The 24,870-nt window shown below is 37.2% G+C and overlaps 1 protein-coding gene across 2 annotated transcripts; it reads right to left on the reverse strand.

The window, feature by feature from the left end:
* Positions 1-317: 317 nt before the first annotated feature.
* CHODL (chondrolectin) lies at positions 318-24,870 on the reverse strand. Of its 2 annotated transcripts, XM_023238849.2 has the most exons (7): positions 24,247-24,870; positions 12,453-12,762; positions 11,417-11,574; positions 7,492-7,578; positions 5,527-5,629; positions 3,056-3,134; positions 318-1,733 (listed from the first exon to the last, which is right to left on the reverse strand). In XM_023238849.2, the coding sequence occupies exons 1-7, from the start codon at positions 24,323-24,325 to the stop codon at positions 1,731-1,733; spliced, it is 819 nt and encodes a 272-aa protein (XP_023094617.1). In that variant the 5' UTR covers positions 24,326-24,870; the 3' UTR covers positions 318-1,730. The 2 variants fall into 2 exon arrangements, with proteins under 2 accessions (XP_023094617.1, XP_011284164.2); XM_011285862.4 differs by lacking the exon at positions 3,056-3,134 and having other exon boundaries at positions 24,247-24,836.

Raw genomic sequence — 24,870 nt, forward strand, 5'->3', positions numbered from 1 at the left:
AAGTGTGGGCAGATGGAAGTTTACAATACAGCTGTCCATGCCCTCAGTCTCCAAGCAGCAGAAAGGGGGCCAATTCCCACTCATTTCTATTTGTCTTTAAGTTTCACCAACCAACACTAGTCATGACTGCCTTAATGAAAGCTCTTTATTTTCTAACATCAAAGGTTTAACAGGGCAAAGATGAGGTTTAAAATGCTCTATAACTCCAACTTCCATTCATACCATACTTTAACAGTAATTTGTTTTCATCTTCACGTGCTGATGCAAACAGATCTATATTTTGTTCACTTAAAAGATTTAGACAACACCCACGGCCATTCGTCAGAAACAAGAACTTTTTATTTAGTTAAAAGGAACACAGGGACATTTGAAGACCAGATAGTTACAAGTCTCTTGAGAAGGAGACACAAGCATTGAAGAAACTAGCAGAAGACAAGAGGAGCCGCAGTTCACTCTCTCAGACGAATCCTCAACACGAACACATGATTGATCACTGATGCCCTCCAACCCATTTTCACACTAAATCATAGTTTCTCTCCTTCATGAAATGTCGGTGTGCTGTGCTTACCTCCACATGGACGGTGGTGACGACGCACCTGGTCCCAACCATAAGACCACCTTACATGCTAATGGAGGCTGAACAGAGCTATGGAAAACCTTAGGCACACTCTGCAGCTGCTTTCACTGCTAATCCCCACCCCCAAACAACTGTCTTTGTTTTGTGGGCAAGGGAAGGACCAACTCGATTCCAGAACCCCTTAGAGAGCTACTTGTGGTTATATAGGCAACATGTGAAGACATATGATTTATATTGTGTATGCCATTTTTTTGTTCTAGACGGAGTATAATATTGTTTATACAGCTATTAACAAAGTTATTACAAAATCTGTTGAATTTTAAACTAAAAATAATTGTAAGGCACATGTCTTGCACAATTGAAATTAGACAGTTCTTGCCTCTAAGTAAAATATTTGAGTAAATTTACACCACAGTTAATGAAATAGCTTCTTATTTCTGAAGAGATTTCCTAAACACTGTCTGACCCCAGAGCAGAGAAACTGAAAGAAGATGAACCATTTCTAGAAAAGAAACATTTTCTGTGGTAATTTATCTATGTGTGTGTGGATTCAGCTGAAAATAGTGATAAATTTCTTTAATCAAAACAGCATGTACTGAAAAATGAAACACCATAAAAATAAATATTAGAACAGTCCATTTTTATCAAACACTTATGTAAAGGTAAAATATTTTTGCACACTGTAAACTTTAATACAATTTACATTACGTGAACTAGATTACAACTTATGAAAGGTGAAAGAAACAAAAATAACTGCCTCCAACACATACACTTCTCTAATGTGTTGACAGCAATTTTATCTGCATGGTCCATTCCATTTACTTGAAGTTTGGGTGCATCCTTTAGCGATAAGCATGTCTCACTCCATTGTTAGCACAGCGTATTTTGTAAATGAAATAACCAACATATAAAAATTATTTTAATATTTGCCTCAAGGGGGAGCTTACAGTTCATCTTGCAGATCCTTTGAGATTTCAAGCCATTCCAAGCGAATGTTCTAGATGCCATTCCTTATGCAGATCCAGAATTCTAAAATTCTATTTTCTGTGCTGGAGCCAAGTCGATGGATTCTTATACTTCCATGCCACTTTCTTTTCTGGTGCTTTTTGAAATCCACAGGGTGGACTGGTTTGGGCTAGTTTTTGTTCTTCCTTTACTGAAAAACATAAGAAGAAGTAAGTTCAATGCCTGAGACTTCTAACTGAAATAGGCATGTTTTGGTCCCAGGGGAGATATTGCAAACCCTTCTTATGAAAGGGTCTTTCTTCTCTCACCAGCACATCTACAAAAAATTCCAGATTATTCCAGAATGTGAAGATGGTAAATAGGCCATGTAAAATAATGAAAAAAATAGAATGATCTCTGTTTGAGCCTTTGTAGTACAGAATTCAGACACATTCACACGCACACGCACGCACGCACACACACACACACACACACACCACAAATATGTCTGAAACAATACCAACAATTTTCATTATAATCACCAATAAATCTTCATTTTATTTAATAAGTGATTTTGAAATTTTGCTTTGTTGATATTCTTCCATTCACATAGGCTGCATTTAATGCTAAAGGATTGAAACAGTGTTTTTGTCCTAAGTATAAAGACCTTCCTAATCTCCATCCCTCAGTTTTCCTTTTTTATAGTTAAGTCACTTAATCCCTGAAAGTTTGGTTTGACTTCAGTCTCTGCAACCTATGTAGTTCAAAGTAGATGCAGGCCTTGATAACTTTGTTCCTCTAGACCTGAGACTGAACTTCACTCTCCTTGGACGTGGAATCTGAGCCCACATTTCCAGCCCCTGTATCAGAGTTGGCTGTCTCCTCACTCTTTCCATAAAATGGCCACTGCTCAGGCTCCTGCAGAAGTGCCCACTCCTGAGTTTATGTAAGTCATCCTCCTCTAGGCTACTTATCAAGATCTAGATTCCTTTGCGTCTAGTTTCCAGAGAATGAACCCTCACCTGGATCAAGTAACCACTTCTGGTCCCTTGTGTTGTGCACTTCCTGCCCCACACAGACCTCCCTTCCCCCGCATCTGCCCCACTCCCCACAGGTACTGCATTCCAGTTACTCTCAGTGTAGGTGGGGAGGGCAGAACTCCTTCAAAGAAAGAAAAGAACTCTTCCTAACAAGCCTGAACAATACAATTCTATAATATTAATTGACTTCAGTTTAACTGTGATTTTACTACTAATAAAATATGTCCAAATTATAGGTTTTGGAGATTTTCTTCCAAATAAGTAAGATCAACACATCTTTATCTATGAAGTCATCTAACATCAAGGAAAAAAACAAATCAAGCAAAGTTTATAAATAACATGACATTTTTTAAATGGTAAATAAAGGCAGTTAGGTTATGAAGGTAACTTTTTTGTGTAGCATTAGTATTTCATTTAAGAGTTACTACCAGTTAAGGAAACAAGAGTTACTATTTTGAACATGACATGGAATGATATAAACCATCATGTGTACCAGATTGGAATTTAAACTTTCTGCAAGGCACTCAGATGATAATGGAGTTGAGTCTTTGATGAAGGTTCTCCTTGCTTTCCTGGAAGAAAGGAAAAGGGGAGGATCTAAGAACGAATGAATTAAGCACTACATCTAAGTCGGGCATCTGGAGGTACCCAACTCTGGTTTATTTTCTCACTCTGGGAATTTCAAACAAGTGAAAACTCCATAGATCTTCAAAAACCTGGAAGACTTTTGCATGAATAGAATCTCCACAATAATACACTATTTGGAAGAAGGAAAACAAACTTTAAAGAAAACTCAGTTATTGGCACTATAGTAATTTTTATTTTAGAGATGAAAATGCCTGCATAATATTTTTAAATCAATTTTTCTTTTTTTATAAATGTTTTTCCATAGATAATAGATCTATCCATAGATATTATAGATCTATCTATAGGTCTATATTATCTATAGATCTATCTATAGATCTATTATCTATATGTATGTGTGTGTGTGTGTGTGTGTGTATATAAACATTTATTTTATTTTATTTTATTTTCAATATATGAAGTTTATTGTCAAATTGGTTTCCATACAACACCCAGTGCTCATCCCATAAGGTGTCCTCCTCAATACCCATCACCCACCCTCCCCTCCCTCCCACCCCCCATCAACCTTCAGTTTGTTCTCAGTTTTTAAGAGTCTCTTATGCTTTGACTCTCTTCCACTCTAACCTCTTTTTTTTTCCTTCCCCTCCCCCATGGGTTTCTGTTAAGTTTCTCAGGATCCACAGAAGAGTGAAACCATATGGTATCTGTCTTTCTCTGTATGGCTTATTTCACTTAGCATAACATTCTCATAAACATTTTTTTAGAGAGAGAGCATGAGCAGGGGAGAGGGGCAGAGGGAGAGAGAGAGAGAGAGAGAGAGAGAGAGAATCTTAAGCAGGCTTCACACACAGTGCAGAGCCCAACTCTGGACTTGATCCCATCACCCTGGGATCATGATTTGACCTGACACCAAAAGTAGGATGATCAACCAACTGAGCCACCCTAAAATCGGTTTTTCAAGCTGATTTGTTATTTACAGCTCTTCCTTAACAGTTTTCTGGGTTAAGGTGGGATTTATATCACATCCTTCCTCTACTTCTCTGCTTTTCACAATGACTAATCATCTTTTCATCTCTAGTCTTAGGACATGAAGAAAGAAATGAGATATTTACTATCATCTTTTTTCTGTACAAAATATTACAAAATTTCTAACTGTGCTTCACATATATATTGGAAAACCCAGAGGATACAAAGTGTAGTATTAATTTGCCAGGCTTTATTTATCATGACTCAAAATGTCTTATTTAAACAGCCTGTACATCACACTTTGGATCCTTTAAACAATTTATGTGAACCATTTACAGTTTATATCTATTTAATTATTTTTTTCTGGGGCTTTTTTTACTTAGTGGATTCTTTATGGTCTATTTCAGAACAGATGAAGATAAACTAAAATCCAAAGAGAAAAATGACTTCATTTGCAGTCCTTCCCTGATGGCGGCACTGTCTCGATCAGTTCTTGTTTAAAATACTGACAAAGATGGCTAGTTTATTCTAGCAAATATGTTCTTATTTAAATCCAACATCTTTTCCTTTTTCTTTTAATATATATTTATATTTCATATATTAAAATGAAAAAAATTTCACCTCTAACTCAAGGGTATATGGCTAAATAGATATAAAAGAATACTCCAAAGAATCTTGCTGTTAAGATATATCATTTTGGCTGAAGATGCATACTAAAAGTGACATACTTTTACCATTGTACTTGATTTCCTCTACTCAGAAGACCCTTTGGAAATAAACAAAAGCCTATGACTTAAATTTTTGAAAAAGTATTATAGAGTGCACTTACAAAAATCAAGTCTTGCATACAACTTGGGGTCAAGACTGAAAGGCTTAGCATTAATGCTTATATGTAAGAAACTAGAGTCAGTATAGAGCAGTTGCATATGTTGTAAGCTTACAAAGATTCAAATTTCAGATCCACCGCCCACACAAGCTGTGAGAACCAAAGCAAAATTGCGTAACCCATCTAAGCCACCATCTTCTCAACCGAAAAACAGAAACAAAAGGGCACCTACCTCATATGACTCGTGAATATTAAGTGAGGTAATGCATGAATCCTGTATTCAAGGCCTATCTTATTAGACTGGATACACGGGGTGTGTACTGACAGATAGGAAAATCAGAACTTTCTCTCTTTATTTTTTAAGTGGGAGTGGAGCCCCAACCTGGGGTTTGAACTCATAACCATGAGATCAAGACCCGAGCTGAGATCAAGAGTCAAACACTTAACTGACTGAACCACCCAGGTGCTCCAAAATTCAGAACTTTCTTGAGACAAAGTAAAACTATAATTTACACTAATATTTTTAAAGAGTTATAAAAACCTACATAAAACTTTTTAAGTTGTCTCTGCATACATGAATTATTTACCTTTTATGCAGCATCTGGAAACAGCAGGTTCCAAAAGCGACCAGTATCAATAAAAGCAGTGGGATCGTTGGTATAACAACATAGATTAGATTGGGAATTATGCCTACAGAAATAAAACAGTCAGTAAAAAAGATGGCAGAGGCAGAATTCTCACACTAACATTATATAAAATTGCCCAAAAATTCAAGGTAAAATAAAATTATTATATTAAATTCCAAATAAATTTCTTCCCAAAATATTAAATAACCTAATAAAATAATATATTCAGGTTTAATAAAAATTAAAAACAAAATCATATTTCACTGGTTGCCATGCTTCAATTCAGTGTCTATATTTCTAAAACTACAATTAAATCTACAGTTCAGATAGAGGCTAGTTTTCATAACATATTAATAATCTTATCTATCTCACTTCATTAATTCTCAGCTATTACTTAGAAAAACAAGCACTGATTATTAAAATAATTGTTGATGTATTGGTCATATAATCATCCTAACCAATAAGGTCAGTGCCATGATGATACTTAAGACTTTGGGATTAAATCAAAATACAAAAAAATTAACTGATGATACAGTCATAAGCCAGAGACACAAGACCCCAGAAGCATAAAGACTTGATCTTAATTAAATTCTAAAATGAATCATTTTTTAGTCCTGTTCCATTACACAATATTAAGTATTCTTGGAAAAGTAAAAACTGCCACACTTCAGTCCCATACAGACTAAAATGACTTTATTGAACATTTTTTCAATGTCATAAAAGGGAAAATATTCCTAATATAATTATTTACTAATATTTTTAGTTAGGTTTAGATGTTCTGAATGATTTTAAAATCAGGCACCTGAAAAGTAAAAAGCACTAAGGTTTAATGTCATGTTCATACAAGAAAAGCAAATTGAAAAACTGTGCATTTAGCTAGCAAATCAAAAGTTGTCATCAATACCAATCTGAATAATTCTGTTCAAAATGGACCAGACTTAGATCAAACTATCCATTTTACTGTACAGCACGTCCTTTATTAACTAAAGATATATTATTATCTGAGGTCCAGTGATGGGGTATTTTGAGAGTAATTTGCTATGCTTTTACCTACTTTGAGCCCCTGACATGAAACTTCAAGCATTTTAAGGATTCAGGAAATATTTTCGTTCCTTTTCAAAATCCCATCATGATCCTTTATATACAACAGTAAAGAAAAAGAGAAAGTATGTCCTACTCTTCCTCACATTTTAGATCACCGGTGGAAAGATTCTGAGACTTTGGCTCTTTGGCTCAATCTTCACAAAGCAACTAGGAAACATCAAGATTTCTGTCCAAAAATCACAGGACCACCAAACTAATTCTTAGAGCAGTTTCTGACTGGGATTCAAATCCTAACCAGGGAATGTGCAATCTGCACTGGGATTTCATGATTTCTTTTGCAGACTGATGTGCTCAGGGCAGCTGGGTTGAGAGCTAACTATACGTACTCTGTCCACCCTGTTCACCAGTGATGTCACCTTGATAGCTTGAAATCAGCCATGGTGGGAGTATAATATACCACAGGAATCTACAAAGGCTACAAATCAGGCTTTTTCTTTTATATCCACTCCCACACTGGTCTCTCCCTAAACATTTACCAGCACACCACTGTCTGCCGGCCGCTGAATGTGCTGATGTACATCATAACGCTTACATGTTGTTGGGGAAGTTCCCTGTTAATCCAGGTTTCCATGTGGATTACTTGGTTTATTACTAGATACATCTACCTGAGGTGAAAAATCAAAAGGAAACAAAATAGATTCTTCTATTCAAAAAACTAGCTTAGCATTATCTGTTTTAACCTAGTTCAAAAGTAAATTCCAGAGGCCAAATTTACTGCCCCCATCAATAAGCAATAAGAAAAGTTAGGGCTAACATGAAGCAGAGTTTAAAACTACAGTTTCTGCTCTTGATAGAGGAGTTAAAAACACATGAATTCATTACCTGCTTCAGTAACAACCACATTTTGATGGGTATCTCCTGGCTGATTTGTAAAATACGTCTTTTCTACAGGAGAAGTTGGAATGATCTCTGTAAATAATAAGTACACACAACATATACAATGATTAAAAAAAGAAATACAAATGTAGATGAAAATAAAAGTTTATTATAAAACAATGTAAACATCATAGCTTTTATTTCAGAGTAATAAAGGTACATGAAATTATTCAACTGTAAAGTCATCATTTAATTATCTTTGAAAAAGTATCCACTTGGTGAATCTTTGCAACTGGATCTACTTGGTGAATCCTTGCAACCCAAATCTGCATTTACGAATCAACAGCGCATCTATACTGATGACAGCCCGCTTTGGCAATAATGAAACCAAGCAGGTACAAAGAAAGGCAAAGAGAAGCAGGAATTGGGAGCATAAGAATGTGAGACACTGGGGTTCCTGGGTGGCTCAGTCTGTTAAGCGTCTGATTTCAGCTCAGGTCATGATCTCATGGTTCATGGGTTCGAGACACGTGTAGGGCTCCACGCTGACAGCTCAGAGCCTGGAGCCTGCATTGGGTTCTGAGTCTCCCTCTCTCTCTGCCCCTTCCCCGCTCATGCTCTATCTCTCTCTCTCAAAAATAAATAAACATTAAAAAAAATAATAAAAGAATGTGAGACGCTAACTGCAATTCAAAAGACAAGCATATCAGTATAATATTTAGATTTCTCCTTGCAGTAATAATCAGCAGATGACTACACGGATTGCACTGGGAATTGATGATTCAAGGAACAACATTCTAAAGCACATTTCTGTCCCAGAAAAACAGTGCCATACTTAGATTTGCTTTCGAGTAGTGTCTATTTCTTTTTAAAAAAACAATAATAAATTAAGGCTTGCGGGTTATTTCTTTCCTGGTTTTATGAGACAAGACCTCCTCAGTGGCCATGCAATTAAAAAGTGTCAAAATTTCTTGCTGTGATCTGATACTGCTGTGCCACCTATTTTTCCCCCTAGGGCGCTGTTTGTTAAATTAACAGTTCAGTGAAAGTAAACTGAATTAGTAAGAAAAAAACCTGTAAACTTGTCTTTTGCTTCAAAATATAATTCTTTGTTTATGTTTGTCAAATGATGGAAAAGAAAAAACACATGCAACATTTTAAATTAGTTTATAATGTTAAGTTATTTTTAATACCATATTTGCTACTCTTTATTTGGCCACGTAGTCTCTCTTTATTGGAAGTTTACCATACACCATCCTGTAAGAATATTTATTACCCTTGTGTACAATCTCACCCTAACACTTTAATAGCCTCCTGGAGGTTTTAGATATGGCCCTTTCCTACACTCATTTTTCTATAGAACTGAGGCACCTTATGCCAGTCGGTGCTCAACTGGTATTTGCTGAATAAATAATACAGATATTATTCTATTTATTAACACAGAACTGGTTATTTTAAAAATTTTTTAATATTTTTATTTATTTTTGAGAAATAGAGAGAGAGCATGAGCATGGGAGGGGCAGAGAGAGAGAGGGAGACACAGAATCTGAAGCAGGCTCCAAGCTCTGAGCTGTCAGCACAGAGCGTAACGCAGGGCTTGAACTTGTGAACCATGAGATCATGACCTGAGCTGAATTCGGATGCCTAACCAACTGAGCCACCCAGGCAACCCAGAACTGGTTATTTTTGAAAATACTCTTAAAAGTCTTTAACTGATGTAATTTCTGATTAACAAAAGTTTAAAAACTTAATCCCATGTATACTATATTTAATGTCTAAGAACAAGAGTGCATAATGCAATTTTAATGAATACAAAAATTAGATTCAGCAGTATCCCCTTAAAAATGTCTTAGGAAAACACTGACAGTCACAAAGAGTAGATATGTAACTCACAGAACAATAACAAAAAACAGAGAAGAGTGAAAAAATCAAGTAGTGAGTTATTCAGTTTCTTCATTAATTACTAGGTTAATTGTTTATTATTTCAGATATCATTGCTCATATTATTAGATGGCATGCAGGGGCAGAAAGAGGAGATGAAGTTCAAATCACACAGTACTTCAGGTGTAACTGGAGAAAAAAGTTCAAAATAAGTGGTCTAATTCACAAATTTTAATAAATCCCACTGCTTACTCCTTTAACCCCTCGCCACCAGAAATTAATCATTCTCCACTAAAAAAGCACTGACCATATAAGCAAGAAATTTCATCAAACCAGCATCCCCTAAAAACAAAACACTAAGCTCAAAGAAGGTTAACAAATAGAAAATAAACAAAGATGAAAATATTCCAGTTAAAATAAAGAATAAAAATGCTATACACATAGTTATATATTTGTAACTATAAAACTGTACACGTGCATCAAAAACAAAAAATACATAAAGGAATCTTATTCACAAAGCACAGGTTATTTGAAGATTTAAGTGGAATATAGAAGATAAAGAAGAAAATATTTTTTATCTTAAATGCTCTTTCCTGAGTAATATGAACCTAAATTACCTAATGGAAAACAAGTAAAGAAGATTCTGAGGTTGACAGTGTCCTGAATAATTTGGCAAGTATGAATGCAAAATAAAAGAAAATAGACACATGTACAAAGGGTCAAATAGTTTACCTAAAAGCTCAAAGAAAGGAGAAAAAGATGTTGTATTAAAGAATGCTCTGTGACATACTTTGTTGCATTCAAGTACATAGTGTCACAAATTTAAAACATCAGAGAATTTCAACTTTATATTTTTCCAATAAAAAAAATAAAGACAAAGAACATAAGTGCATAACAGATTTGGCTTTGCAAAGGCTTCTAGGATGGTAATGTTGGATTTAGGGCTTTAAAGAATAAACTCACCAGGGATATAGAAAGCTGGCTAATATACTCAAGAGCAGGATAAATATAAGAGAAGGGTAAATCTAATCCAAATAATCCCTTGGGCTTTAAGGTCTTATGAGAAAAGGAATCATGTAATTTCAAGAGAATAATGGAAATAGCAGCACTTGATGGTAATTGCCTTCCATGAACACATTATGAGGTCAAGTAGACAGCCCCTCAAAAGATTTAAAATGATACTTCCCAACACTGAGGAGGAGAAAAACATCAAAAAAAAAATCTTAAAGCCTAAGTATCTAGTTTGACTTTATTAGGTCATTAAAAAGAATTACTTTACATAGTTTTTGCTGAGTGTCTACTTTTGGTCAAATTTTAATTTAGTCGATCTGTCCTCTTCACACTAATTCAAATTTACTATTTCAACAGGAAAACACACCAGTGCAGCTCAGGTCAATGCAATCTTCCCACGTGCTTCACGGGCAAGAAGGTGGAGACTTCAAACAAAAGCTATCTAAGGAGGTATGTTCCAAAGCATGACAATCATGGGAGGAACATGGCACAGGTCCCCACTTTTGTTTCCACTGCGGTTCAATGAGCCATATCAGTCTGACTTTCACTGAGGAGCACATGCCAACAAATGATAAGCTAATGTTCCAGGAGAAAGTTGCTTTGTTCCCTTAAACTCACCAGATAATCACCCAAAGATCTGCTGTCCACGTGTGTAAATCTATAGGTGCTCTGGTGACTTATACCTACTTCACACACATTACACTAACTATTTAAAATATTTAAAAATAGATACACGTTCTTTGTAAAACCTATTTCCAAAACACTCTGACGTTCACAGAAAAATGTTATTTTCTCTTAAAGGCATGTCTCCAGATGTGTCTAGTTACTCCCTTCTATTTGACTGATTGGACAGTTTGCTCTAGAGCATGAAGTATAATTCAGTACACTGAGTGATATGACAAGGTACAAAGTAATTCCACGTTTCACAGCAGAGAAACAAAAGGATCCAAAGGAAGTGAAGCCTAAATACAAATAGTGAAGATAAAAATAGAAGCAAATACGCCCAACATCTGCTGTACCTGCTTACAGGACTTCCTACCTGGTTCATACTTGCAGATGTAATTGTGCTTCATGTTGCACCTGTCATCATTCCACTGGTAAAGGTAGGGCCCCCCCAGGCCTGGATTGGCTGTTGGTTGATGATACATCACAACACACTTTTCACTTCCACAGGAAGGTTCATCAGTATACCAGTTTCTGCAAACAGAGCAGCAGGAACACCTCTAAGTGATTTCAACCACCCTATTCTTTTGGTTTGGTTTTGTTTCAAGTTTTTTTTGTATTTAAATTCCAGTTAGTTAACATATAGTATCATACTAGCTTCAGGAGTAGAATTTAGTGATTCATCACTTACATGTAACACCCAGTGCTCATCACAAGTGCCCTTCTGAATATCCATCACCCATTTAGCCCATTCTGTTCTGACATCCTCAACCAAGTAATGTCCATAAAGAGGAAGAAGCTGTTACCATAGAGATGAATGAGCCAGTTCAGCTGACTTTTGCACTGAGATACCCGAACCTCTTTACAAAAGCCCAGCACTGTCTCCTACAGTAACACTCAGTACGTCTGCAGATGGACCCCTTGTTGTAGAGTATAAAATTGCTGCTATGGTACATGTAAGGCTCTATTTGGCTCCCAAGATTGAGGAGGAAGGAGAACCTTAGGCATTCTTAAAATCCAACAAAATAAAATCAAGCTCTTCGAGAACTGTTTCCGAGATGCCAGCATGTATATAAGTCTCTTCTGTCACCAAATTTGTACCTCTCAGTACATATGTAGATATTTTCTGTAAATAACTTATTTCTTCCTCCATTATTTACAATTTGTTTAAAGTCCAAAGTCAAATCTGGTCTTGTTAAGCTAGAAATATTTCTGCTTTCACCTAGAAATACTTGTGATTTTCATCACTAAAGGGTTTTGACTCTAAATACAATTTTAATTTTTTTCAATTTATAGAAATTATTTGAATTAAAAAAAAAGAAAAAAACAAAACAAAACAAAAAACCCAGAAATCTCCCTCCTCCCTTTCGAGTCCCCCACAGCACATTTAACTCCTCAAGATCCCTACTTACCGGTACTGGGAACTGCTTCCATCAGACCACTGGTAGAGATCTGGGCAGGCACCAGATGTTTGCCCCTCTCCGTTTCGCCAAAGCCCTATCCAGAAATCACCATCAGAAATCCCTGTTCCTGGTTTTGTCAGGTTTTGCAACATACTTTCTATTAACTTCTGTTCTGCTTCATTCTCCAGGCTGAGGAGGGCCCCCCCCTCGCTCTCACAAGCCAGGCGTGCCTCCTGAAAGCTCACGCGGCTGGACAGTTCGTGGAAGTAGGCCATTTTGTAGCAGGGATGCTTGAGGTCAGCAAAGCACACCTTTTGGCCTGAAAAAAAGATAGCATGCATTGATTCTTTGAACTATATTCATAATGCTACTATGAATTAGGATTAAAGAACCAATCAAGGGGCGCCTGGGTGGCTCAGTCGGTTGAGCTTCCAACTTCGGCTCAGGTCATGATCTCACAGTTCATGAGTTCGAGCCCCACATCAGGCTCTGTGCTGACAGCTCAAAGACTGGAGCCTGCTCCAGATTCTGTGTCTCCCTCTCTCTCTGCCCCACCCCTGGTCACTCTCTGTCTCTCTCTCAAAAGTAAATAAATATTAAAAAAAAGAACCAATCAAAACAGGATACACTCTCCCAAGAATGATTCCTCCATGGAATCATTTTATAGAGTTTATTTTTTAATTATTATTATCAATTTATAAAAGCAAAATGATTCCCTGGTAAACTTGTAATATGAACTTTTAAACACAGGACTCCAAAAAAACGTTTGTTAAGAGAACTCATGATTCTTCTGGCTTAGATACAAACCAATTACATAGCAAACGAAACTAGCAAAAGAAATTGCTTTTTCTTTTAGAGCAAAGAGAGCTAAAAGGTCAAAGTTATGAAAGAAAAATAATTCACAAAAGAACTTAATTTTTAAAACAAGTAAAAACCAATGTATAGAAGGTATCATAAAAAAAGATACAAGGTAGCAAAATTTAAGGTGTAAACATTTGCTTTTATTGTATATATCTGAAAGCAAATACACTGAAATTGAAAGTTAATAGAGGCCAGAATGAAGGTAACTCTAGTAATAATTAACTTATTAATATACAGCATTAGAAGTGACAGGAGAGATTTCTAGAGTACTCTTTGAAAAAATTCTCATTATCAATTCTCTGAATATTTTCTGGTTTTATAGGACATGCTATGTGTGAGTGTCAATTGCTCAGCCAATGACCTCTCTTTTTACACAGGCAGCTCAAATGAGTCACAAACTCCAAATAAAATTTCCCAAATTTGAACTTAGAGAATCAAGTACTTAAAACAAACAAACAGAAAAGAAGTGCATTTTAAATATGAAAAAGCCAAATGGCTTAGGGTTGGAATAAACACATCAGGAAATAAAGGAGCTATTAAAAATCTCATCAGATGGGGCTCCTGGGTGGCTCAGTTGGTTAAGCATCTGACTTTGGCTCAGGTCATGATCTCACAACTCATTGGTTCAAGCCCCACGTCGGGCTCTGTGCTGACAGCTCGGAACCTGGAACCTGCTTGGGATTCTGTGCCTCCCCATCTCTCTCTTCCTCCCCCACTCACACTCAGTTTCTGTCTCTCAAAAATGAATAAATGTTTAAAAAGTTTAAAAAGATAAAAAATAAAAATCTCATCAATTGCTAATTATTGTCAATTTCTATAACTTGGATAGAGAGCAGGGTAGGCTGAAATTTGTTGAAACTCATCTTTCAAAGATGGTTAAACAATGAGCTAAAAACAAATTAGGTGATAAATATTTAGCAGACTTGAGAACAAATTATTTTTCAGCTTTAGAGTCTCCATTTATGTATTAAACACACACCAAATAAAAATGACTTCTTCAAATTTATTATAAAAAATGCCCTATTAGACTGGTTGAGATTAATTCCTTTATGAGCGTGAAAGGGGTAACAGTGCATTTCTTTTAAATTTTCCCTAAATTAGAATTTCATTAAAATCAAATCCAAATTCACTTAAATTTACCTTTCCCTACAGTTAATCTTAACTATTGCTAGTTTTATTGCATATTTATTTAGGAATAAAGATTGGGGACCACAAAATGTCCAAAATCCATGAATAAATAAATAGAATAATCAGAATTTGGAAAGGAAGTTTAAAATGTAATTTATATTTATACTTGTATTTTAAAGGTTTTTATGAATTACAGCACTTGATTAAGCCACCTATTCTGATATCTCTAAAGATTTTCAAAGTCAGTATATACATAAATATGTGTGTGTACATATATACACATATATACATATATTTTAAGTCATATATGTGTTTGTGACAACAAATGAAGCTTAGAATAATTTTTGAGACTTCTTAATGGAATATCATCTTTTATAAAACTTCATTGTGTGACATCACTAGTTTACTTCTGCTCTAACAACATCTGTGAAGACTTAAAGACACAGGCAAAAGTTTGATTTAAAAAAATCTCTCAGAATCAAATTTAATACACCTCTACATGTGAATTTCACATTTGTCTACATATGAAGCAGAATGACTTTCTCCTAACTACACTATGGATGATAATAACATCAGGCCACAATAAATCCACATACATATCAGGGATATTAGAGTGTACAGGATTCAGCTAACTACCAGCAAGGGAAGTCCTATCGCCTTGTTGTTTAGATTTGCCCCCTTATTATCACCAGACATGTATGCCAAATGATAGACAATCTCCAGAATGACCAACCTGTTTCATTTTGTTTTTCATCAGCTTCTTTGGGTCACTTCTGATCTCTGCTATCAACTTTAAAAACCGCCACGAATCCCTCTCTGTCTGTTCTTTCTTTATCCCAACCCACTGTCCATAGCCTCCACTCCTTTCTTAGTCTTTTTCTGCGTTCAGTTTAGATTTGGCCTCAGAAAACAGACTATGAAGCATTTAATGTAAAATAAAGTCAAATTATAAATGTAAAATAAAGTCAAATGCTAAGAAATTAAGGCATAGCTTTACTGCTTTCTTAAGATTCATCTTCATGAACATTATTCTTGTTGGGATTGAAGGTTTTTTTTCACTTGATATTTAATTTTGTGGCTGATGAAAAAAATTTGTCAGTAGTGGAGGGAGGGAGAGTTATTGTACTTAAACACTGGCTAAAAACTACAGCATTCAAACATTGGATTCTTAATTATAGTACACCACACTGAGTCAACATTGGTACCACATCCATTCTCCCCCAGAATCAGCAATTAATGACCTATGATGACACTCAAGTCAGGAGGGAGCAGGAATCCAGAGGCCATTAACCTCACAACGGTGTTTGAGTGATAGGCATTCAGTATCATGACACAAGCTGAGAACAGCCATCTAATAAAATAGCAGTTGGAACAACGCAAGCACAACACCCAGTAGTCCTCTCTGTCTCATTAACTGTGATCTGGACCCAGAAGCAACACACTGAATAATATGAACAAATTAACAGACTTCCCCAACTGATTGTTAATGAAAATGAAAATGCTAGTATGATTGACCATAGGAAAATGGAATTAAAGAGACTTCAAGAGGACAAATCAGTCTCAGATAAATAATCCTTGAGAGATGATCATGGAAGTCCCAGTGGCTGATTCTAATACAATTATTTATTTTAATTTCTCCTAATTTATTATTAGATTTTGTGATGACTTCATTGTTTAAAATGGTTGTTCCTGATGATATTCTAAAAATGTCATTAAGCCCAGTGAGTGTTGTGCCTGCATTTTTAATGCAAGCTATTTCCATTTTCATCTCCTACATCCTTTACATATTTCTAAGTCTCAAAATATATCATAACTGCATTCCCTTGAGTTTTCAACTTGCTCAATTTTTCACTCCAAGAACTCTCAGACTTGGATTTGACTCCAGCATTTCTGAAATATTAAGCTTGTCCAACAAGATTGTTTTGCAAGATGTCAAAAAGAAGCCGACTTAAAAAAAAATCACCAGAAATTTGAAAGAGTAAACATTATTCATGTAACAAGGTTAGCACAAATTCAGAGGGTGCCTACGTGGGATTGATATGCTAAAAGTCTCTGTTCATGATCTTTAATGTATTAAAATATAAGTGCAACACAGATTTATTTATGGTGAGGGGACAGAAATGATGGTAAGAATCAACTCATTTATAAAATATGATAGCACTTTGAGGGGCATGTGGGTGCCTCACTCCGTTAAGCATCCAACTCTTGATTTCAGCTCCAGGTAGTGATCTCATGGTTCGTGGGGTCAAGCCCCACATCGGGTTCTATGCTGTCAGCATGGAGCCTGCTTGGGATTCTCTCTCTCCCTCTCTCTTTCTGCCCCTCCTCTGCTCATGTGCACACACTCTCTCTCTAAAAATTAATTAATTAATTTAAAAAGGTAGTAATTTTAATAAAATGCTTAAGAGAACTTTAGTGCAATGTGGAAATTTCTAACACCACTATGTGAGTCCACAGAGAAATAATGCTGATATAAGAAAAACCTAAGGTAGGGATTATATTTAAAGTAATTACTAATACTGCACAGGCCCTAGGTGGTAGCTGGCATGGCATTGTTTATGACAGGTATTCTCTCTTTAGTTGTGGAGGATGGAGTGGTCCAGGGTCGTAGGTGAGGGGGTAGAGACTGTGGTGGCTGCACAACAGAGACCCTCAGGGGATCAGAACAGGGGCCAGGTACTGGAACAGGCAGCTATTCACTCCAAAGTATCCACTGAATATCAGCTGTGTCCTCAGACATTGAACGGAAAAGTCACTAGCAGTTCAGATCTACCAAGTCTGTTTTCACAAAAGGATACACATACATTGTCCACTTTTACTACCGTTTATATATCATCAGTAAAGCTGACAGTGTGAATTTCTTTACATCCAATTCTATTTCACTACTGACTATGGCTTCTGTGTGCAGATTTGGTCCAAGCTGTAGCAAAACCAGCGAAAGCAGCTATTGAATGCTCACCACCATTTCAGATGGTCACATTTGGCTGTCATGGCAGTGGAACTCCAACAGCTGGGAAACAAATGTTGCCCTAATTCCCAGAAAAGTTCCATTAATACAGATCTTCTGGAAGCAACTTTTCCCACTTCTGTAAAGGCTCATCTTCCTAGAGAACCATTGAGATGACCTCTCTTCTCATTCTGTGAGATCACATGGAGAATCCTTTTCTCTGATCTTTAAATGTTACATTCAAATAAAATCTGTCATTGACTGTTTTGAACAATAAGAATTCTACAAGCTTCCACCCACAACATCGACTTCCATCTACTTTTCTACTACCCATAAAATATTTAGATGAATATTCAAATAACCATATCACAGTGTTATTACACAAGGCAACACTGATACTAACAATAATTTATTAAATGTCACCTAGCATCTCCAAGGACAAACATCCTTTGATTGTTGTTTTATATACAAGCATGACAAAAGACTTTCTACCTAGGATTCTGCACCTGTTAATTTTATACATACATGCATACAGAACTACATATATCCACATGCACTTTTGTTTAGAGATAATTCTCAGGACTGCCTACTAGAGTAAACATTCCTATCACGGTCACAGCTAAGATTCGGCTATTCTATTATTCCCATGAATAGATAGTTTTGTCTTCTGTCACAGTCATGAAATTCCTTTAGAGCTAAATATTGGCAGTAAATGCTTTTGACCTTGATGTAAAAGTGGAGCCAAACTCATAAAGTTATGGCAGTTTACTTTTTTCTTTCTGAATAGAAAGGATCTATGATTTAGTTTTATTTTGCTTATGTTTATTAACTTTCTGACAGTTGAGTCCTCTGTTAGTAAAGTAATAACATTTTTCTTATACCTCACACTAGCATCATATATATCAATATTGAGTATTGAGTTTATATCATAATTTTTAATAAAAATATAGAAGATATTATATGAATTCCTATGGCTCAATCATGATCTACTTTTTGTTACAAAAAGAAAAAAAATTGTACAGAAGAGAATCTACATGATAAATCTTTCCCAAAGCAGACTGACTGAACTTTGGACATGTCACCAGAATCCCACAAAATAATTTGTTTTTCCTAATTCTTTCTTACCCCTCCTCAAAATCAAACTGGTAAATGGGTAGATCCCACATTATACAGAGTGACATGACCTCTGATAACAAGGTTATCTGATTTCTAAACTAAAAAGAAATTCTTTGAAGCATTCCGTGTTCAATATTACACCTACTTCTTAAGAGCTATTCTTTATTTTAAAAAAAAGTTTTGTTATAATAAACTCTCATTTTTGTAACAGATTTTATAGTGCAATTAAATACATAATGTGCTATTATGAGTGTGCTGGAATCTATTTTCTTACATTAATAAACAAACTCAAAACTGGAACCCTGGGTCATTTCGTGAATGGTGGTGCCAGCTTTGCAAGGTCCTACCTCTCCCACTGGGAAATACCACAAGCTTTGAGAAGGTAACGGGACTCCTTGCTCAAACTCACACTTATCCAACTGGGCCACCCAGGCACCCCTCCTATGCATATTTAAAATTGAGGTCTAAATAGCAAATGGTAAACCAAGTAACTTTGTGACTTAAAAGTTCAAGCATTCAATCAGAAAGAACTGGTTTTGAATCCCAGAGCTATACTTGAATTGTAGGTACGCTGGGAACATTACTTAAATGTTCCTGGCCTCAGTTTTCTTACCTAAAGGGAGCGTGGTTAGGAGTTCTAAAGAAATACAGATAAAAAATAATAGCCAGACATTTATCAGTAGTTTAGCATGGATGTTCTCACTGCTAGTGCAATCCACACCTTTGGGTAAATTAGGAAAAGATGTTCTTTCCTGGTGATACAGGCTGTTGAGCTAGAAAAAGTAGTGTTTTCCTCTAGGTGGCCTCAGCTCCAGGCGCAGAACTTGCATACTGAGCTCCCTCTCAGCTTCTTGGGACACACCTCTGTGCATGACACAATCTGCACAAATCTTTTCAAACCCCTTGACCCTCCAACAATCCTGTGCTGTTGGTCTCATCACGTAGATCTCATCCTATTTTAAAAATGAGGCAAGGGGGCATAGAAAAGTTAGATAATTTGCCGGATTCACACAGCTCATAAATCGGGGTTGTGAATCAGGCAGTCTAGCCCCACAGTCCATGCCTTCACCCAGATGTCTATGCTGCCTCCATATATGTCTCAAATGTAGTATTTTTTCTAAAGTGAAATATTTAATGAATAAAGGGACTGATGAATATACACATTATTCGGGTTTTCCTTGTTATAATTATTAGCGTTGATCTGTTATTGATTAGCACTGCTACTATATGCAAGGGTTTGTGCCTTGAGAGTTTGTTTTTCTGAGCAGCTTGTGAATTTTCTATTACTCTACAATTAGACATGGGATTAATATTGGGACATCTATCTCATATTTTCAAACCAGATGCAGCCTTAATTATTTTATCTAGTTCTTTCATTTTCCCAAATAAAGCAAAGCCCAAATGAATTTTTCCCAATTACAAAAAGTGTAACTTCAGTCAAGTTGTCAGGCATGTTATATTACCAGTAATATGTTACCACAGTGAAAGAAACAATCCCGCGTGAAAGTTGTGTGCAGCCATCCACCTGTATGCCAAGTGCCTAGCACAGAAAGCTGTTATAAAATCTAGTGAGAACATCAGCTGGGTTTCCACCTTGGACCCCTTTATATAATACTACCTCTTTTTTAACATTAATGTAATAGATATTACCTTCCTCAGGAAGAAGAGTTATAAAAACAAAACTATAAAATAATGAAAAATAGCAGTTAAGGAGTAATGGCTACGATAGATGTGTAATTTATTAGATGACTAGTAATAAGATTAATGTGTTCCTTTCTTGCCCAAGAGATACTTAAAGTAATTGCATCTTTGAAAACTGCTCTGTCATCACTTTATGCTTTTGATGATGTCATGCAATAGTACCACAGCCTGAGATATGCTCAGCAGATTTTTTTGTATCTCCTTTGCTAGCATAATAATCTATGGACTACTGGTCACCACCCAAGCACTTGCATAATTCTGTGGCATCTGCACAATAAAAGAAATATGTCTAAATCACCCAGTCTCCAATGTAAAATGCATGCCAATTTTAATGAGTTCACATTAATACATAATACATTTTTCTGCAGAAATTTGGAGGTACCATGAAATACACTTAGTGCCATTTTGCTGCATCAACAAATTGGGGATCACCGCTATGTGTACTAAAAAGAAAAGGCAAGAATTAAAAAAAAATTCATTACTTTAAAACACTTAAAATGTTTAAAAGTATCCACATGCTCTTTAGACATATCTTCCCATCTTAGAAACCTGAGTTTTGAACACTTCTTTTTCATATGTATCCATGTCCCCATAAGTAAAATCCTCTTATCTTTGCCCTAAAGAAGATATCATTATCTACCAGTAAAGTCACAGAATTAAATGATTGTACTTCCTGCAAATATTCTCTACACATCTGTGTTCAGCAACAAATCAGTACAAATCTAAGATCCTAAAAGTAGTTCACAACTTTGACTCATAAATTCATTAAGTCTTGCATTAAATACTTTTTAATTCATGAAATTACTCTCGTGGTTATCTATTTTTATTACATATTTGTGCATCAGAATAAGCATGATCACTAACCTATAAAAACACTTAACTATTACTGCTTGATGCTATTAACCCTTATGGGACAGATTATGATGATGAAGTTTGAAATGTAATTTCTTATTAAAATATCTTAACTTCATTTATAAATAATGCTTTCTATTTTTAAAACAGTGATGTATTTAAAAGTATTGGAGAGTATCTTATTGAATATTTTAAAGTGCTAAAAAGAAGAAAATTTTTATAGAGGATTATTTTGCAAGTTCCTGTCTTTTTTCTGGTGTTTAATTAGTAGTATTTAATTACTAATAGCTGTACTGACATTTAGCAAATAGAATATAAGTATTTTCCTAATAATGGCCCCTGAAAGCTTCTTGATTGGGCAGACACTCGATTAGAATTTTGGTAAATAGCCCCCAGTGGCAGGAAAAAGTTGATGCATACCTCAAAACTTAACACTGATCAGCAGACAGTAGACCTACAACTTTCAACATGTCATGTTTTAGACTGTCTGCACTCATGCTATTATGGCGAAAATATATTTTTAAAAATTTGTCTTCAAAGGATAAAGTCACAAGTTTATAATGATCGAATTTTAATGTGATTTTTAGGGCCAAAGGCAATTAAAATAGTCATAAGAAAAACATAACTAAATAATTGTTTTGATATCAAGTAAACATCATCATTTATGTTAAATCAAATAAATCATGTTCAGTTAATTAGAAATTTTCCAGATGTCACCTACAATATGCTTATAAACATTTAATAGGAAAACACAGCAAAAGGTTTGCAACAATTTATGCGATAATACAACACAAAATAAACTTCTCATCAATAATCTTTTAAGTTCTGTTTTTACTTTATATATTTCTTTTCCGCAAAGTTTATGGCATGTAAACAAGAATATGCCAAATGGATACTATTTAAGTCAATGGAGTGTTTCTATGTGTTTAAAAAACACCATATGCTAAAACCTTGGTCTGTGCTGTTCATTTATTTGTAAGAGTAATTCTCATAAACACAAAGCCAGCCAAATATGTAATTGACACACTCAGGTCTATATAATACACTTTTTCTTCAAAGCCAAATTAAGGGGGAAAGGATCTAATATTATGGCTCCTGTAACATCCTTACTTGATACTGTAAAGTTTTCATTTTATAAAGACTCTGATTTTCCCCTCCCCCACCCCCCCTATAAGCAGCATGTATGTCCAAATGATAGTTCACAGTGTATTTAATTCCAGTGTCTCCAGAGGGCCAAAAGTTAGTGGAGAATGACTGATAACTAGACATTTAAGAATTATATTCTTAAGATGCAGAACATCACATATTGCTGAGGGGAAGATCAGCAACAATTAAGCTTAATATGTCAGTTTCTAAAGGTCTGGCTTCACTACTGATTAAGTACATGTCATTTGTCATCTATCTCTACCTCTAGTGACACCTGTTATACAGATGCACAGAATGTGAAAGGGAATTTGTGCTTTTTACATTAAAAAAAAAAAAAAACTTCCACACTTAAAACACATGCTCACCTACATTCAACAAATATTTACAGAAACACTTTTTTTTTCTGGTTTCTCTTTCTCTCTTTTTTTTCAATATATGAAATTTATGGTCAAATTGGTTTCCATACAACACCCAGTGCTCATCCCAAAAGGTGCCCTCTTCAATGCCCATCACCCACTTTCCCCTTCCCCCACCCCCCATCAGCCCTCAGTTTGTTCTCAGTTTGTAAGAGTCTCTTATGCTTTGGCTCTCTCCCACTCTAACCTTTTTTTTTTTTTCCTTCCCCTCTCCCATGGGTTTCTGTTAAGTTTCTCTGGATCCACATAAGAGTGAAACCATATGGTATCTGTCTTTCTCTGTATGGCTTATTTCACTTAGCATCACACTCTCCAGTTCCATCCATGTTGCTACAAAGGGCCATATTTCATTCTTTCTCATTGCCACGTAGTACTCCATTGTGTATATAAACCACAATTTCTTTATCCATTCATCAGTTAATGGACATTTAGGCTCTTTCCATAATTTGGCTATTGTTGAGAGTGCTGCTATAAACATTGGGGTACAAGTGCCCCTATGCATCAGTACTCCTGTATCCCTTGGGTAAATTCCTAGCAGTGCTATTGCTGGGTCACAGGGTAGGTCTATTTTTAATTTTCTGAGGAACCTCCACACTGTTTTCCAGAGTGGCTGCACCAATTTGCATTCCCACCAACAGTGCAAGAGGGTTCCCGTTTTTACAGAAACACTTTAATCAGCATCTCAAGAAATTTCAATAAGGATGGTTATGCTCAAGTTTCCTGTAAGGCCCGACTCATTCATCCTAAGCTTTTGAGACTCTTCGTGTTTTCTTTAAGAGTCCTTGCCCAAAAGTAAGGAAGGGTGAATACGATATAAATTACTCAACAACAGAACAGAAGTCGAAGAAAAATTAAAATCAGAGCGAATGCTGGGAAGCTTGCCAATTCTGACCCACTTCTCTGACACTGACTCAATCCACCTAAATGGGCACCTACTGTGTGCATGGAACTGCGGTCATTACCATGTACACCTCTGCCAACTCGAGCTGACTTCATTTTCTGAGAAGTCCCTAAGTTGGAATAAGGCGTGCAAAGGAAAGGAGTCTACAAGGATCGGTCAGTCCCCCGTTCTTCGTCAGCGCTCCCTGAGAACAAAGGCTGTGCGCCCGGGAGTCTGTGAGCGCCCCACAGCTAGCAGGTCTGGGCTGGGAAATCATCCGAGTGAATACCGTGCGGGGACTGAAGTCGAGCCAGACCAACAGGGGGTGACATTTCTGCAGTGGTTCTTATGGCTTTGGGTTTCCTCTGCCTGCTCCATGGTACCCCACCCCTTTTTGCAGGTGCCAAGCCCTGCCCGGTGGCCAACTCCCTTACAAAGAAGGTGGAAATTACTCCTGGAAAACGCTGTAGTGCTCATGATGAAGCAGAGCTCGCTTCGCAGCTACGGAACCAGGCACTTCCAAAAAATTGAAACTTTTCTCTGTGCTTGTTTTGTGGGGGAGGGGAAGAAAGCGGAATACAATCTTTTCCCCCCACCCCCACGCCCCCTGCTCATCTCGGCCCCGTACCCTGCACAGGTTTCCAACCTCCAGGAGAGCCTTCATCCCAGGACGGTCGGTGCCGCACCACCCTCGTCCGGGCGCCCCGCGGTCCCCTCTCCCGGCTCATCCGCCCGACGGGCGGCCCCCTGACTCACCGCTGACCACCCGGCGGCAGAAAACTCCGTGGCCGCAGAGCAGCGCGGCGCCCAGCAGCAGCCAGACCACGCGGCTCATCGCGGCGCGGCGACAGCAGCAGGTGTTGCGCGAAGCGAAGACGGCCTCTGCCCGCCGCGCAGCGGTAGCTCTAACCTCTGAGCCTCCCTGCCTCCCCGCCGGGCCCTACTCCCACCGCCGGAGCCCAGCTGGCCGGCCGCCTGCACTCATTGCCTTCGGCGGGGCCTGCAGCCAGGCGCGCTCGTGCCGCGCGCGGGTGTGATGGGCTAGAGCGCACCACACGGCGGGTGCGCGTTGAAGGAGAGGAAGTAGAAGTTAGAGGGTCCCGCGTCTGTCCCAGAGGTGAAGCGGAAGCCCCGGGCTGGACCCCCGGGCTGGACCCCCGGGCTGGACCCCACTCGCGCTCTGTGCTCCTGTCCCCGGCCTCTGGCTAGCGTAGGAAGGAGCCCGTGTGCCTAGTCCCGGCTCTCAAGGCGGCGGCGGCAGCAGCAGCGGCGGCGGCGCTGTGCTGGAGGCGCGGTCTTATATACCCACATCCCAGGGTTCCAGCCCCTCTCGCTAGCAATGATTTTTAACTACTTCGTCTCTCCCGCTATGCGGAGCAT

The sequence above is a fragment of the Felis catus genome, chromosome C2 (genome assembly GCF_018350175.1).
Source record: "Felis catus isolate Fca126 chromosome C2, F.catus_Fca126_mat1.0, whole genome shotgun sequence".
NCBI classification, from domain to species: Eukaryota; Metazoa; Chordata; class Mammalia; order Carnivora; family Felidae; genus Felis; species Felis catus.

Excerpts from the sequence above, each read along its gene's own strand:
- CHODL (XM_011285862.4), bottom strand. The coding sequence starts at position 24,325 with ATGAGCCGCGTGGTCTGGCTGCTGCTGGGCGCCGCGCTGCTCTGCGGC. Across the intron at positions 11,575-12,452 it reads GGAAGCAGTTCCCAGTACCG|AAACTGGTATACTGATGAAC; the intron begins GTAAGTAGGGAT and ends CTCTGTTTGCAG. Across the intron at positions 1,734-5,526 it reads TTCCAGATGCTGCATAAAAG|TAAAGGAAGAACAAAAACTA; the intron begins GTAAATAATTCA and ends TATGTTTTTCAG.